Here is a 15873-nt window from a genome sequence, read left to right on the forward strand (position 1 = left end):
TCGCTGCTTTCCTCAGCTCCGTTAAACACGCGCCTTTCCAAAGGCTGAGGGCGCCGGGCCCTCCCGGGCGTGAGACGAGAACACGGCGGCTCTCCCCACACGAGCGGCGAGTGACGCGCGGGGAGCTGGCGGAGCGCCGGCCGTGCCGGGCAGCCCTTCCTCCGGGCGCTCCTCGGGGCTGCGCTGGCGAGCGGAGCGGGGCCGCCCCGGGGCGGGCGACCTCAGCGGCCGAGCGGAGAGAGAGCTGCCGGGAGAGCAGATTCCCGGAGTCCTTCGTTTTCTCTGCGGCTGTCAGGAGCGGGGGTGCTCCCCCCGAGCGGGGCCGGCCGCGGCTGCCCCGGAGCTGCGCTGCCGCAGTGGAGGTGCTGCTGCCGGCCTTGGGTTCCAGGTGGGCGGGCGGGGCCCGGAGCCCCCGCGGGGCGCCGAGACCTCTTGCTCGCACGCATTCCTCCGGGGATTCCTGGCATTCCTGGGCAGAGGGCACTCTTGACTTCTTCATCTCTCTTTTATTCCGCGAATTAGCGTATTTTTTGCGAGTGGGTGTGTCCGCATTGTGTGTGTTCTTTTTCATGGGAAAAGTTTAGAATGGCAGTTCTGGCATTTGTTCTTCCAATTAACATTGCATCTGATATAATTTATATCCTTCCAATTTGATGACAACTTTATGGGGAGATCAGTGCTGCGATAAAACTTCTCTGGTGAGTTTGCATTAGATTTGCAGTTGACAATACAGTTGTTGCAGCTTTTATCTTTCCCTTTTTTTAACACACAGATTTTTTAAAACACTATTGCAGTGCAGGTTGAATGATTTTCAGAATAGAAATAGTGGAAACCTCTTTGAAAGTTGTTCTATTTTTCTAAACGTTTACTCTGTCTTTATCTTGTGCAGACTCCTAGAAGGGAATCCTATAGATGAATCAGAAATCCCCTAAGTGTATCCTGACTATCCCATGGTACTCCCATGGGAACTTGATAGATTCAGTGTCTGACGCCTATGCTGACAACTGTCACATGTCTTGTAGTTATGAATCTCTTTATAGAGCTAGTTTTAACAGACTTTTAAAACTTCTATAAAAATGTAATTAAAATGGCAAAACCAAGCTACTGTTTACTTTTTAAAGGTGCTTTGTAAGAACTTGTTTGACTAGCAATTACATTTTCTAGAAGTGTCATAGTTGTTGAATTGTCTTGGGTTTTTCCCTCATGTTAGACACAGGAGAAATCTGCTTATGCTCACACTGCATTCTATGCCAGTTGTGGTTACTGATGATTAATGTAAAAGTGTAACAAGGTTTTTTTATTTGGTTTTTTTTTATTTTTTAATAAGTAGTTTGAACTTGAGTCTTTTCTTCTGGAAAAAGATAATAAATTGAAATGAAAAGTTTCATACAGTATTGAAGCCTATGTTAACAGTGTAGGAAGCATTATGTTTTAGAAGTTTGTCATGTTATGGAGGGCAATGAAATTGCTTTTTATGTTATTAATTTTGAGACTCAGCTACACTTTTAAAACAGAAAGCTGTGTACCATAGGAAATCAATGCTTCTAGGTTTTTGTTAAAATGCTCTTAGGATATTAAGATAATCTTTCACCTACGAGAAGATGGTTGTTTTTAGCAGATGGTTGTTTAATATTCATGTTTTTTTAAAAAATAATCTGAGATAAAAAATGCAGTGCTTCAAATGAAGTATCTCATAAAGGGACTGACATTTTTACATCCATGTGTTTACAACTTAGAGGTGTTTCTGAAATATATTAATCATAGCAAAAGTATTCCTAGTTGGTTTTCATACCCCTTGAATTGCTACTGACATTAACTGTTTCTAAATGCCGCCTAAATACAAATGCACACTACAAAGGTAACTAATGTTGTGACAGTACTAAAAAGGCCTTATATTGCTAACCTCCTTGATTACTGAATTTGTGGTGATATTTCCAGCATCCTGTCTACTCCATGAGTGTATCACACAACTGTTTGGGATTTTTTTATTCTCATTATTTGACTTAATTACATTTTGCTTTTAAATCTAATGAATCTAGACTGCTTAGGCTGCCTGAATTGCCTCCAAGCAAACCAGCTTATTTTAATTTCTGTTAATTGCATTATTAGATCTCAGTGTCATTACTAAAATGTCTGAGAACACACTTAGGTTCCTCTGGCAGGGTTTTTATGGGAGATGTGAATTTTAATTTTCTCCAGAAATAGTCTACGGTATGTCCAATATAAGGAATTTTACCTCAATAAAAGGATGACAAAATTGCAGAAAAGAATTGGTGACAGTTCCTTCTTCTGGTGTACATTGTGTAATAGGAAGTTGATCTTTCTGGGAGTATTGGTGAAACTGGTTTGTCTGGGTTCTGCAGTGTCATCTGAAGTATGCAGGTGAATGGCATGACCTCAAATGTGAGTTTTTAAATCTTTTGTCATGGAGCAATGCAACATGAACATATGTGCTATGAGTTTATTCAGTCTGGATCATGGTGGGCTGATTGTTATTAAAAAATAGTTACTGAAGTATTTTGAGGCCAAATAATTCTGCAGATGTAAAAATTTAAACAAAAGTAGACCATCACTGTTTCATTCTATAGTGTGCTGTTTTACCATTTCTGCTTTTTGAAGTCATTGTGATGATGATGTCATTAATATTAAAGCCTTTTTATGATGGAGGTAACCTGAAATCTGTATATTAATACCAAGCATACAAGTCTGATTATGCAAAACAGCATTCATCCTATGGCAGCATCTACCTATGTTGATAGAAAGGAACTGGCAAGAATCTGGTCAAGATCCCTGGTACTAATAGATTTTTGAGAAATGGCAATGAACACTCAAATAATGGGGCTTTTTTTTTTTCACTTCTGCACCCTCTCTGCAACTGTGAATGGTATCAGAAATGTTGCAGCTACCTACTGCCCATGTGTCCAGATAAAGCAGGCTTAAGAAATTTGTATTTCTTCTATCTGTCCCACTTCTTTTTTTTTTTTTAAAGATAAAAGAAGGTTATCTTCTATCTGATCAGTTCAGTGATACCATTCAGAGGTAGGCTTTGCAGAGAATTACATCCTTACAATATTGAGATTAACAGATGTTTTGAATGGCTAGGATGAGATGAAGGTTTTGTTGCTAGATCTCAACAAACTGTGTACAGAGGAAGGTGGTACAGGCTTGATGCATCCTGAACCTGGGTTTGGTAATTCTGTTTTTAATGCGTCTTGAATGATGTGTTGGAACGATGTGCAAAAACACAATAAATAGGTTCTTTGTACTATTTCTGTTCTTAATTGGCAGAATGGAAAACCCATTCACTGACAATGCTACATTACCCAGTTATTACGTGAGGGAAGGTGTTTCATGTGTCCATGGAGTGTTTATGCCAGGTGTGTTTGTCTGGAAACATGAACACATTTCAGAAACTGCTTTGACCTTGACTCTGAATGGTGTTAAATCAAAATGGAAATGTTTTTCTGTACAGCCAAGTATGAAAATTTAATCTTAAACCCCCCAAAATTAACATGTTAAGAATGCATGTGCTAAAGATTTAGTGGAGTGGTAGTCATGGAGTTGCCACTGTTTGGGATTAGAGCTCACTATTTTTTCTGATCTTGTACCCTCTCTGCCAACAGAGCTGGCAGCCTCCTTGGAGGAGTTTATCCAAATGTAGGCTTATAACCTTCCATTTTATGTGAAGTAAAGTGGATGACAAAATTAATAACCAGACATTTTAGGCATGTAGTTTAATTTTTCCTAGAATGCCTCTAAATTTTTAGCCAAATGAAATGTTTTAATTTCTATTTGTCCTTTGTGTGAATTTCATTAACCAGGCTGACAGTATGAGATTCAAAATTATTATTCTGTAATAGCTTTTCACATTCTTCTTGATTTTGATGAAAACAGTGAGCAGTGAGCAATAAATGTGGTTGGAGAAATGTCTCAGAAAGCACTCAGACTGCAAAAAATCACCAGGGAGATTGGTAAGACTGGAAAACGCTTCAATGATTACCACAGTGGCCCTTTTCTGTGAGGGTCCTCAGGCATGCCAGGAGTCATGACCATTCAGATATGACTCTAAGCAATCATGGCCATGTTTTGACTCCAGGCATTCACAGCACTTCATAATACTTTAGTTGCATGTGCATGGCATGAACCATTTAAAAGTAGCTAAAATGTGGTCATGGAAACTAAATAAAGTGTGAAAAGAAGATGTATTGTCCAGGCTGCCCAAGCTTACATGCTTACACAGTCATACTGACATGTGTTTATGTGTTTCTATGAGTGTATATATAAACTCATAAGTAATTACCGGCCTTTAAGAATGTTTCAACCCTGTTTAGAATTCTGTTGGAAGATACCTCTAAGAACTGTTGGAGTTTATTAGAATGGGAGATGTATTCCATGTACATAAAGATGTGCGAAAGGGGATAGTTATTTGCATTCTGCTTCAACATAAGAATAATGCAGAAATAGGGTAAAATTTAAGCTTTTATACAGAGTGTTTTCAGTGAGTAAATCAAACTCAGTATATTTGGTTGCCCTTGTTGAAATTGGTTGGGGTATGCCTTCATACATTTATTTGCACGCCATTAGCTGTTATATGCAAGGAGCAAATGTTTAGCAGTGTAGCAGCCTTTATTTACAAGAACAATTGGCATGTAATGTTACATTATAATTCCACAAACACTTCTAGCTTCATAAAGAGGCAGCCCTACATCTCTCATTTCCACGGTAATTATGCTATTCCAATGTGAAGGTGAGAAGTGTGGCAGCTTAGGGGAGCTGGTTAAACCTGCGCTCGCAGGGCCTGTCCCAGGTCACTTTGGCTGCATAGGCTTTGTAGGCCTTTCTAAGTGATTCAGTCCAGCTCACCATGAAGCTCTTTTCCTCTGTGGAGTTTTCTAACCTCTCTCTTCTGTACTCAGCGTATGTCTCTCAGACAGAGTGTGATGATATCATCTTGTCTGGTGGGGCCTGGGCTCAGAGCCTGCAGTTCTGACTGCATATTTAAATTTGAAAACGCATGGCTGAGTTAGTTGAAAGAAACTAGATGGGTGTGAAGCCAAGTGTTTAAAGAATACAATGTAATTAAGACAAAGTTTAACAGTAGAAAAATGGAAGGCATAACCAGCTTGAATACACATGAAGCTGTGGCCTTATGTTGGCTGTGTAAACATGACTCCTACAGCCTACTTTACATGTAGTTTTTGTACTTAAAAACTTCCATCTCCATAGAGATTGACCCTGCTCTGTATGTTTTTATATAGGTGAGACCTTGGTCTTTCCAAGCAGCTGTACTCATAGTTCATCATTAATTTTGTTCAGGAATAAGTTACACATATACAATCAAGGGCATCCAAGTTGCATCTATTGGGTTGCTGTAAAAATAGTTCCTGTAGACAAGATTAATAGTTTTTGCATGGGAATAGTGAGAAGAAGGTCCAGTGAAATATCACACTTGAACTGAAAGAAAAAAGTTTAACATATAGGAACCTTTTATTATTTAATTATGTTAGATAATTTTGTAAATAAACATGTTCCTGAAGCACTTGTAAAACTTAACAAAGGCTGCCCTACCTGTGTCCATTCCTTTGAGAAGGGCTTTCTAAGAGACTCTTAACAAACCTGAGATTTTTTGCTCAAGCATCTAAATACATGAACAGGATACTTTCTTCTATTTAAACAATAATGATATCATTGGGATGTACTAAGATAATTTCCTTTGGAACAAAATACAGTTTCTAACACTGACAATTGGAGGAAAATGTAATGAAACAGCACAGAATCTCTCATGGAGTATGTGTACTCATGTCAGATGTTGGGATGCAAACCAGCTATTGTATTTGAAATCACAAACCTCTTTTAGTATCTGTGAGGATTCTCGTGTCTCTCAGCTGTCTTTTCTGTCACTACGTAACAGATTTGAACATTAAGAATTTGATGAAGTAGGAGAGTGTATATATAATAACATTTCCTCTTATGACTTTATTACTTTTTTTCTTGTTTTTAACCTCTTCTGCAAGATTTTAAGATAAATGAGGGAAAATTGAGTATTGTGTGTATATAGTCAACTCTGAAATAAGTATTTATAAGGTTTTGTATTAGTAAAGTTTATAAATATTAATTGTAGTGCAGTAGTGTCAGATATAAGATAACCCCAGTAATTAGATCCTGTTAATGGCAAAACCCAACTTGTCAGGAGCTTTATCTGAGCCTGCATGGGAGATTAAAGAGTACCATGGCACAAATACACTCAGGCAGTTGTTTGTGTCCACACAGAGTAACTTGTACCACAGTAACCATGAATAAACAAGTGCAGCTCCCATCTCCGTCCAGTGACTTAACTCACAGTCTGCAGGACCTGGGACTACTCACTACAGATCACATGAATTAGTTTCTTGGAACTGTAATTCAGATACAAGTTGACTTCCGTTTTAGTATACCTTTAATGTGTTTGATTTTGTTTCTGACACCCTTTTGTTTATGATTTGAGAAAATCTGGAAATATTACTTCAGTAAAGAAAAAGAGAGCTCTTAAATAATGATACAAGGTATATAAATGCAGTGGTAATACTTTAGAACATTACATGAGAAATTTGGAGGTTTCTTAGCCTTTTCATAATAAACAAAATTAAAACTTTACTTTACATTCAGTAAATTATCACATGTTATTTCCTATGTGGATAAACCCTGTAAAATTATGACTACATTAATTCATACACAGCAGATAAAGAAAATTGGATATATGTATTATGTCCTTGTTTTTAATAAAACTCTGAAAATTTTTGAGAACTGAGTGTCTGCCAAAATGTGTTGTTATTGACTTGCAGCCACTGAAGCAGATTTTCATTTGGAAAAAAAACCAACCAACAAATAAGCCAACAAAACCTGCTAGTTGTCACACAGCTCAAGCATTTGGCTGATCTGTCACATACTTTCATAGGACTAACAAGATGTTTTACATTTCAAACACTTGAGACTTCCTCACACACAACATTTATCAGCCAGAGGGAGTATGAACCCAGTTGTAAGCAAGCGAACCGTATCTTTTGCTCTAACTGCTTTTAATTGTTCCTTCTACTCACAGTCTTTATTAAATACAGCCTCTTCCTCTCCTTGGAAAGGTGGCTACTAATATTCTATTTTGTTTGCTATCTGAATAAAGTTGTTTAATACGTGGGTGGAACTGAAACTGAAATTCTCCTTTCTAAGGCAGCAAACTGAAAGACCATCCACTTTGCTTTACTGCATTTTGGGAGAAATTGATAAAATAATATCTGTAATGCATACTATCCAAAGCATGGCTGTTGGCTTTCACTAACAGCTATGGAAGAAAAGTGTTTTTTGGAATTTTCATCCTGCAGGAAGTTCTAACTTGTCATCTATAGGCTGCCATCTGAAATCAGAAAAGAGAGTGGCGTTTTTCACAGACTAAAAATGGAAGTACTTAATTCAGAAATGTTGAAATCCTTCCTATAAAAAGGTATTTCTCTGGGTCAGTGTTCCTGGCTGTAATTAATTTTTCATTGTACATCCAAAGCTATATGATTCCTATATTTAATCACAGCTTGGTCAAAGGAGGAAAAAACCAACTCGTGTTGCGTTTATGGAAAGCACAGACCTACCTGACGTCTGGTGTGGGGGCTGGAATCCCTGCTCTGAGGGAGGCCTGCATGGCCTACTTGCAGTATGGGTGTGTGGTCCTCCAGCATTTGCTTTTGTCCATGGGCACTGTGCACAACTTGGACTGGCAGTGGGGTGAATTTCACTGCTGGAGCAGTGCAGGCAGGCTTGGATACAGCTCTGGAACCACAGTGGGATGCAGCAGCTCAAAGCTGCTCCGTTCCTGTTTGCACTGCACCAGATACGTGGGTGATCTGGAGCTGAGGTGGCACGTGGCATCTAGTACAAAGTGCGTTTAGATGGAGTGATTTTGGAGGAGTATAATTTGCTAGCTTTTTATAACATATGTAAAGCTAATTCTGCCTACAGTGATAGGTCAGCCCTGTCTTGAATGCTGAAGAGATGCCTTGATTTGGTCTTGTGTCTGTATGATACCAGGCTTAAATCCTTGCAGTCTATAGTACTGGTATATGGAGTTTTGAAAAATATAAGCTGCATGGCTTAGGTTCTCAGAGGCTCCTGATTGTCAAGGATAGAATTTGTCACAGTGTCTTTTCTTCCATCAACTGGAAAGAGATGGGACCTGAAGCTTTTGGGCTGGTTTAAAAAGGAATGAATATTTGAAAACTCAGTGTTTGTTTTTTTTATTTCATTTGTAGAAATTTTAGGTAGGTCTTTGATGCTGACATCAGAAATGCCAACAGCAATAATAAAATAAATCTGAGTATTTTTTTTTCCTCACTGATGGCTGCAGATATAGAATGACACAATATATTGTAGAAAATCCTTTGTTATAGACCTTTTGAAGATTTTTAATTTTGACCACTAGCTGGGGAGTGGCAGTTTACAGACAGTGCTGGGGAAAAACAAATGGTGACCATTTCATTGTACACTGTAACTATCATCATTTTCTTTCTAATAATAACTACCTCACATGCTAGAAATAGAATTTTATATAGACAAAAAAAACCTCAAATAGGAAAAAAATCTTAAATAGGATTAAGTAATCTGTTGGAAAGATGGCAGACTTATTTCAGATGTCTTTCTGTTGCTCGATATTGTCAATTCGCTCTTAAATGAGTTTTACTGTCTTTTTCTACAGCCCCATATCTAGAATTTTAAAATTGCACTTTTCTCCCTTCTGCCCTCTGTAAGCAGTAGATCAAATAAACTTATCCTACTCTAGAGCTATCTTCCACACTGTCTAAAAGGGACAGCAACCCAAGCCCATTTGTCTTTGGCATAAGCAAACTGTAGGTAGGATTGACAATGATAAAGTTTCCTGTCATATTTGCAAGGCATGTTTGTGAGAATGTTTTCCATCAAGTGTAAAAACATTAGTCTTGGTCTTTCCATGAATTATCCTGTCTGCTTCCTTTTCTTTATCCTCACAGTGTATAAGTTTTCCTTCCTCTTCCCTCGTAAAGATATTTCCTGTCCTTTTTCCATAACACTGTCATTTATTACTGACCTAACACCCACTTTGTGTGATATTGCTGATACTTTCTGAGTAGTCAGCTGCACAGCGAATCCATTATTTAGCTTGGAGAGCAAGCTCAGTGTTATGTAAGGCTGGAGAACAAATTTTATAGTTCCTTCCTGGCATTTTGCTGTGCATGTGAACTATCTGAAGTAAACATCCATAAACCGTTACATCCCAATTTTTCAAAAAAGACACTGATTAAATAATATGGTCCATGAGGATTTTTTTTTTCTTATGGTAATAAAATGTGGAAATAAATTACATGGAACCAAATATCATTTGTAATTTAGCCTGAAATAGTTTAAAATTTTCAGAATTCTTAAAGTTCTCTCCTCCAAAGAGGAGATAACGAAGTATGCCCTTATCTTCAGGTAATCCAGTCTTAGGAGACCCAGGATTGTGATATTGGATGTGGGGGAGATCCTGTTTTTTTGACATTCAGGTAGCAAGGAAGGAGTCCTAGTGCCATAAGAAAAGTCAGATCTCTTTTATTCCTCCACATTCCCTCACTAGATGTATGCAAAAGGAGCATACGTGTAATTTGAGGCAATACCTTTGAAGGATGTGTGGCTCCTTCAGGAGGCTAAGGACCATATCCATTGGTAGGATAGTGTGTCCCCCATGCTAGCCACCATCTCTGCCTGGACTGTGTATCCTGGCAGCCCTGTCTGTCTGTCTGTCCAGGGCAGGTGCTTGGCTCACAGGCTGGAGCACAAGGTGGGACATGCTTTGTGATGATGGTGTGTGGGCAGAATACAGGAGAGCAAGCTTCTCATGCAGAGTTTGGCATTTAATAGGATTGGGAATGCAATTTTTCTGAATAAATTTGTCTTGTAGATTTGGCTAAAGATCTGAAATGGGTAGTGGAGACATTTCCATGCCTTTGTGATGCTGTAATTTTAAGAAGGGAAGAGACTTGTCTGGCACAGGAGTATGTTTCTCAGAGGCACTCTTTTCTGTTCTTGTCAGGGAGGGCAGCCAGGGTTCCACATGACAGAGGTTTTCTGTTTTGTAAGGCAGGTCTCACATAGCTCCTGTTCGCTAGCTATAAAATAGCTGTGAAAGGAAATGTTTTTAAGGAATTTAAAAAAAAAGTTTTTGACCTGTTAAACCTTCAGTGTTGATCTGCTGTGGTTCTTTATGGAGTATCATATCACCACTGAACAACAAACTGCTACAGAAGAACATGCAGAGTATTGGATTTTCAGATATTAAAACCTCTGCTGACAAGTTCTCTTTATAACAAAAATGTCATGGTTTCTATTTTTGGCAAAAAGAAGTTGTTCAGAAAAATGAAACCGTTTCTGAGTAATGAGAAAATGTGGGCCTTCCATACGCACTGAAGTCTGTATTTAAAATGAGTGTTTAAATACCTTTATGAAGTCTTATTTTAGGAAGAAATCTCAAGACAGAAAGGCTTGAGTAGCTTTGAGTGCCAGTTTTGTTTATTTGTTCACAGAAGTTTTTAAAGGTTGCTGTCCCTTACAATGAAGTTAAAACACAAATTCATTTTGAAGTTTTCTGCTTACCTCAAGCAGTACAAGGCCATTTTGCTGACAAAATAGATGATCCCATCATTCTGTGGTACTTTACTTGCTGACCTGATAGCAAGATGCTGATGACTGTGGGTCCTTGACTATACTACCTGTTTTAGCAAGTAGAGTATTTTCAGAAGAAAATAATTTATTGAAGTAGTCTTTTCTTATGTCCTGATTAATTTGTATATGATGTTGTAATGACGATTGCTTCAAGATAGGAGATAGGAACTGATTTTACAATAGAATGATAGTCTTTCAGTTAATTAAAACTTTAATAGAGTTAGTGCTTCTGTTTTCTGAAAATCGTGTTTGTAAACTCTGAGATAGCAAATAAAATTACTAGCAAGACTGTATTGTTTAAAATTTAAAGAATGACTTCGGTAGAAAACCTGGAATTAGGATTTATATCAATCTCTATTTTAAAAAAAAGCTTCTTTATTTTTTCAAGTAACTACAAGTAACTACAAGTATGTAAGGAGCTGCATAAACAGGGAAATTGCCTTCCGAGCTGCCATTTAAATATCTAACCTCTCTTCATAAGCTGAAGAGTAAACAGACTGTTTTGTCATAATATTTGAGGGCTTCAGCAGCCTTACAGAAGATTAAAACCAGGCAGTTGTAGCTGTCAGGGCCCCCAGCTGTCAGCTCCTGCACTGGATCAGATGTCAGGATTTCAGTCGGTCACAGCATGGAGCACAAGGCTGATTTCATTTACCCGAGTATGCCCATCTGCAGTTTTTCATGGCTGAGGTATGTACTCAGCCAGCAGAGTTTTCAGATGTTCTCATTTTTGACATGATGACATCTGTCAGAGGAGTGGGGCAGACAGATGGGAGAGGAACAGCTTCAGTCCTCTTATCTTCCTCTGTTGCTGTAACCCTGCCAGCGCCCGAGATGTGACTGTACAATGTGTGTGCAGGAGAATGATGGTAACTGTAATTAATCAATTAAGGTAGTTTCAGGATTTCCTCAGAAAGGCTGTGTGTGACGAAAGCCAGTAATGCTTTTTTCTTTAATTTAAAAATGCTTACAAAATTGCAAAACTACTTTATTGTGTATTGTAAAACAACTATTTGATATTATGTAGTTTGTGTATTACCCAATGTAGCTTGACATCCTAGAAAATAGAAATTCTATGTAAAACCTTCAAATATTTGAATAGTAGGGTCATGTCTTGTTTTTCTTTGATGTAATGGGAATTTATAAATGTAATCTTTTATTCACTGATCCAGAAAGATAAAATGTGTTATTTAAAAAATACTTTGTTTAGCTCTTTTATTTCTACAAGGTTTTATCCTTTTGTACAGTAAAATTAAGAGTTTTATTAACACAATGCACGTGAAGAAGACAAATATGCATACTTCTTTATGGTTTTAAAGACAAATTAAACATATTAATTTAAGGCAGATTGTTAACCTAAATATTGTTTCTCCTATATAGCAGGAGGGTTGGTGTTTTGTGGTTATTTTTAAGGGGATGAGGGTTAATTGGGGTTTTTTTCTGGTTATTTAATATTTTTAGGAACTTTACAACAAGTTTGAAAGACTGCTTTTGCAGTCACCCCTAACAGACATATTGTAATGTATTGTGTTTATGTTTCTTATGCTGATTGGTGTAAAAACTTCTTAGTTTTTGGCTTTTAGGTTTATTTTTAGTGACTCCTTTTTATATTTTTTAGTTGTTACCATTATTGTCAAATTCAGATAAACTTTACTCTTTCTATAGGTCTGCTAATACAACTTGAAGGCGCAGTGTAAAGTTTCATATACTCCTTAGTTTGTTTTAGTGGCATTTCTGATCTGGCTGGGATTGCTGAGTGGAGAATTTTTTGTAAAGATGTTCATCCACTACAGATGAGTGCTACCAACTATGTGTAAATCAGGGATTTCTCTCAAACATGCAAATGTGCCATGTGAGACTTTAACTTAGAAGCTCGCTGCTGAGGAGGCGCTGGAGTAGGTTTTTAGAGAGGAAGATGTTTTTGAGAGGAGCTTTCCTGCTAGGAGGACTAATTGGATGGAAATTAGTATTCTATGGATATTGAGCCAATTTTTTTTTCTTCCGCTGTCAGGAAAAAATGAGTACTCTGCTCTTGACTAGAATATCTAAGGGAGGTGGTTCATGCTGAGATAGACAGGAGAGTGAAACTGGCTGCAGAGGGTTGTTTTTCCATGAGACATCCTGTTGTTTTGGTTTCCTCTTGCTGATTACCATCGTGGGTTTGTCAGGCCTCAGTGATGACTCAACTCCCCGGCTTAGTTCAAAAGTTTATTCCCTCCAGGTTTTGTATCAGTCTCACAGTCTTGCATTCCATTCTTTTATAGACACAGCTCATACTGTCGCTGCACTGCCTCTGCCTTTAGACAGTTGGCTCATAATCTGCAACAGACAGTAAAGTAAATCTGCCTGCAAACCCAGCTGTTAGAGTAGCATTTAACATTAAAAACACAGGTAGGGTTGAATTTTTTGGTTTCTAGATTGAAATGGTTTTGGCAGATATAGGCTGGAGTTAGCATTCCCTTTGAATCTGTAAAAGGCAGTGTCAGCCTTGGATATACTAGCAGTGTTTTTCCATTTTTGTTGCTCAGCAAACAAATCTTGTTTTAAAATAGCAACTGGAGTTTTCTGGAACAAGCATACATTTGGGAGATTGTTTAATTAATGTGAAGGAAAGTTTATTTTTAGGGGTGACAGTGAGATAATAAATGAAAAAGTTCATTTTCAGATGTCATTAGAAACAAGTGTTGAAACTCAAGTACATAAAAACCACAACTCAAAGGAATGAGGATATTGACCTTCCTTGAAATGCTTTAGTTACCTGAAACTCATAAAACCTTAAACTACCTAGTTGTGTTTTGCTCTCCTGAGTTTATGTTTAAATGTTAATATGGCTGGTACTAAATGCTGGCTTTAAAGTGATCATTGGTTTGTGAAAGGTACAGTCTTCAGTAAATATAGTGGAAATACCCAAAAGTCATGCTTTTACTCAAAAAAATGTACCAGAGTTGCTAATATTTGAAGTAATTTGATTTCAAAGCAACAAGCACCTACTCTGTGAAGGTAATATTCATAAAATAACATTACATTGATCCAGAATATGTCAGTCTGACATTTGTCTTTGTATCACAATGTATTTGCTTTGGGCTTGATAGAGCTTGGATATTGATCTCCCTGCATATTGCTATTAGTCTTCATAGTCACATTGAATAGTGGAATAAAGTAATTAATGAAATAATCTAACTTACTTAAAACAGTGACAATTTTGTAATTTTTCTCCTGTTCAGATATAATCCTCTGATAGACATGGAGCCATATTTTGCTGGTTTTAAGCACATGCAGCAGGACTATGAAGTCACTCTTGAACTTGCAAGTGAAGAGACTCAAAAAACTAAAAATGTTCAAAATTCTAGGACAGGGTCTTATGGTGTCAGCATTAGAGTCCAAGGAATTGATGGACATCCTTACATAGTACTGAACAATACAGAGGGATGCTTGCCAGAAAATACTCCCCCTCCTCCTGGAAAAGAACAGCAGGTCACTCCTCAGACTGTAAACAAGCCAGCCACAGACTCCAATACTGCTTTTAAGTTAGAGGACAGAATTAATGAACATACAAAATTTGCTGGAACACAGCATGTGCAACCCTCTATGCCTAAAACACTGAAGACAACCAATGTGAATGAAAAGGAAAGTGAAATGCCAGATTTTAAGGATGAAACTATTAAATCCTCAAATTTGTTGAATTTTCAAAGACATCCTGAACTTTTGCAGCCTTATGATCCTGAAAAAAATAACTTGAACTTGGATAATTACCAGTCTTCTGTGTGCAGTAAATCTAAGTCTTTTGCAGATGAAAAAACTGAAGCAAAGCCTTGGATTTCTTCATCTAAAGTCGTGTCCCTGCAGAAAACAAATACGTACCTTGCAGAGCCAACCAAAGCAAATTCAAAAAAAATACATCTGAACAGGTCAGTAGAAGATCCAAATAAGCAGCTGCAGGATTGTCCCAGCAGCATGATCAGCCCCAGTGACGCGTGTGTTTCAGAGTCATTTTCACTGGCAGGAGGATCCCCCTGTGTTAGTCCCACTGCTTATCCCGAGTCAAAGAAACCTAGACCAGATATTCTTCCCTTCCGCAGGCAAGATTCAACTGGGCCAGTATTGAATGACTCCCGAAGATCCTCGTCCTCATCAGCTACTCCCACTTCTGCAAATTCCTTATACAGATTTTTATTGGATGACCAAGAGTACGCCATCTACGCGGACAATGTTAACCGGCATGAAAACAGGAGGTACATTCCATTCTTGCCAGGAACTGGTCGTGATATTGACACTGGTTCGCTTCCAGGAGTAGATCAGCTAATTGAAAAGTTTGATAAGAGAGTTGATGCTCACAGAAGAGGCAGGTCAGGAAAAAGGAACAGAATTCATCCAGATGATCGAAAAAGGTCAAGAAGTGTTGATAGTGCCTTGTCATTAGGACTTGATGTAAATTCAGATTATTTAGGTGAATTCAGTAAAACCTTGGGTAAGTCAACTGAGCACTTGCTGAGACCATCTAAAGTTTGTGTTCACAAGCAGTTATCCAGAGATCAAAAGGCACCTTCCAAAGAGATGAAGATTTCTGCTCGAAGTATTGGAAAACTGCAAATGCCCAGTAAAGAAACCCAGAGCAGCAGTTTCATAAAAAACCATAAACAGAATGGAACAGATACAGAGAGCTTGATGGGTAGGTCAGCTACCCTCCCAGGACAGAGTAAGAGAGAGGAAGTTAAAACAGTAACTTCTACTTTGTCGTTGCCAAACCGAATTACAATTACACCTGAATCAGGAGCTAAGAAGATTTCTGTGAAAACATGTTCATCCATCCCTAATATACAGGTAATTTTGAATTTATTCTTTAAACTGTTCTTTGCACTCTAGCATACAAAAGCTGCCATATTGTTAATTGTGTATTTTTCTGGTCTTCATTAGAACAAACTCCAAATGGGATTGTAAGTATAGATTTGTATACTGATATATAGAAATATATAGATCTGATTTGTAAAACAACTGATATTTCCATGGGTAAAGGAAGATGGTGAGACCAAACAGATTCTCATAAATGATGTTATAAAGATTCTTAAGCATAGATGCACAGGAGTAGCATATGAAAAATATGTATGCAAAATCAAGTTGTTTTCTTTTTTCTTTTGGTATCTAGTATGGTTTTTTATTGCATTAAGCTGAAACTCCAGT

General features: G+C 37.9%; 1 protein-coding gene across 11 annotated transcripts in view; it reads left to right on the forward strand.

Annotated features, from left to right (window-relative positions):
* CGNL1 (cingulin like 1) overlaps positions 1-15873 on the forward strand; it is a 60360-nt gene that overhangs the window by 390 nt on the left and 44097 nt on the right. For 4 of the 11 annotated variants that reach the window (XM_086848938.1, XM_086848939.1, XM_086848940.1 and 1 more), the window contains exon 2: positions 13920-15516. In XM_086848938.1, the coding sequence (XP_086705064.1) occupies positions 13939-15516 (1578 nt within the window). In that variant the 5' untranslated portion in view covers positions 13920-13938. Of the gene's footprint in view, positions 1-197; positions 699-13919; positions 15517-15873 lie in introns of those variants that run through there. The other 7 variants (XM_086848944.1, XM_086848946.1, XM_086848947.1 and 4 more) reach the window with 4 other exon arrangements.

The sequence above is a fragment of the Cyanistes caeruleus genome, chromosome 13 (genome assembly GCF_971803275.1).
Source record: "Cyanistes caeruleus chromosome 13, bCyaCae1.hap1.1, whole genome shotgun sequence".
NCBI classification, from domain to species: Eukaryota; Metazoa; Chordata; class Aves; order Passeriformes; family Paridae; genus Cyanistes; species Cyanistes caeruleus.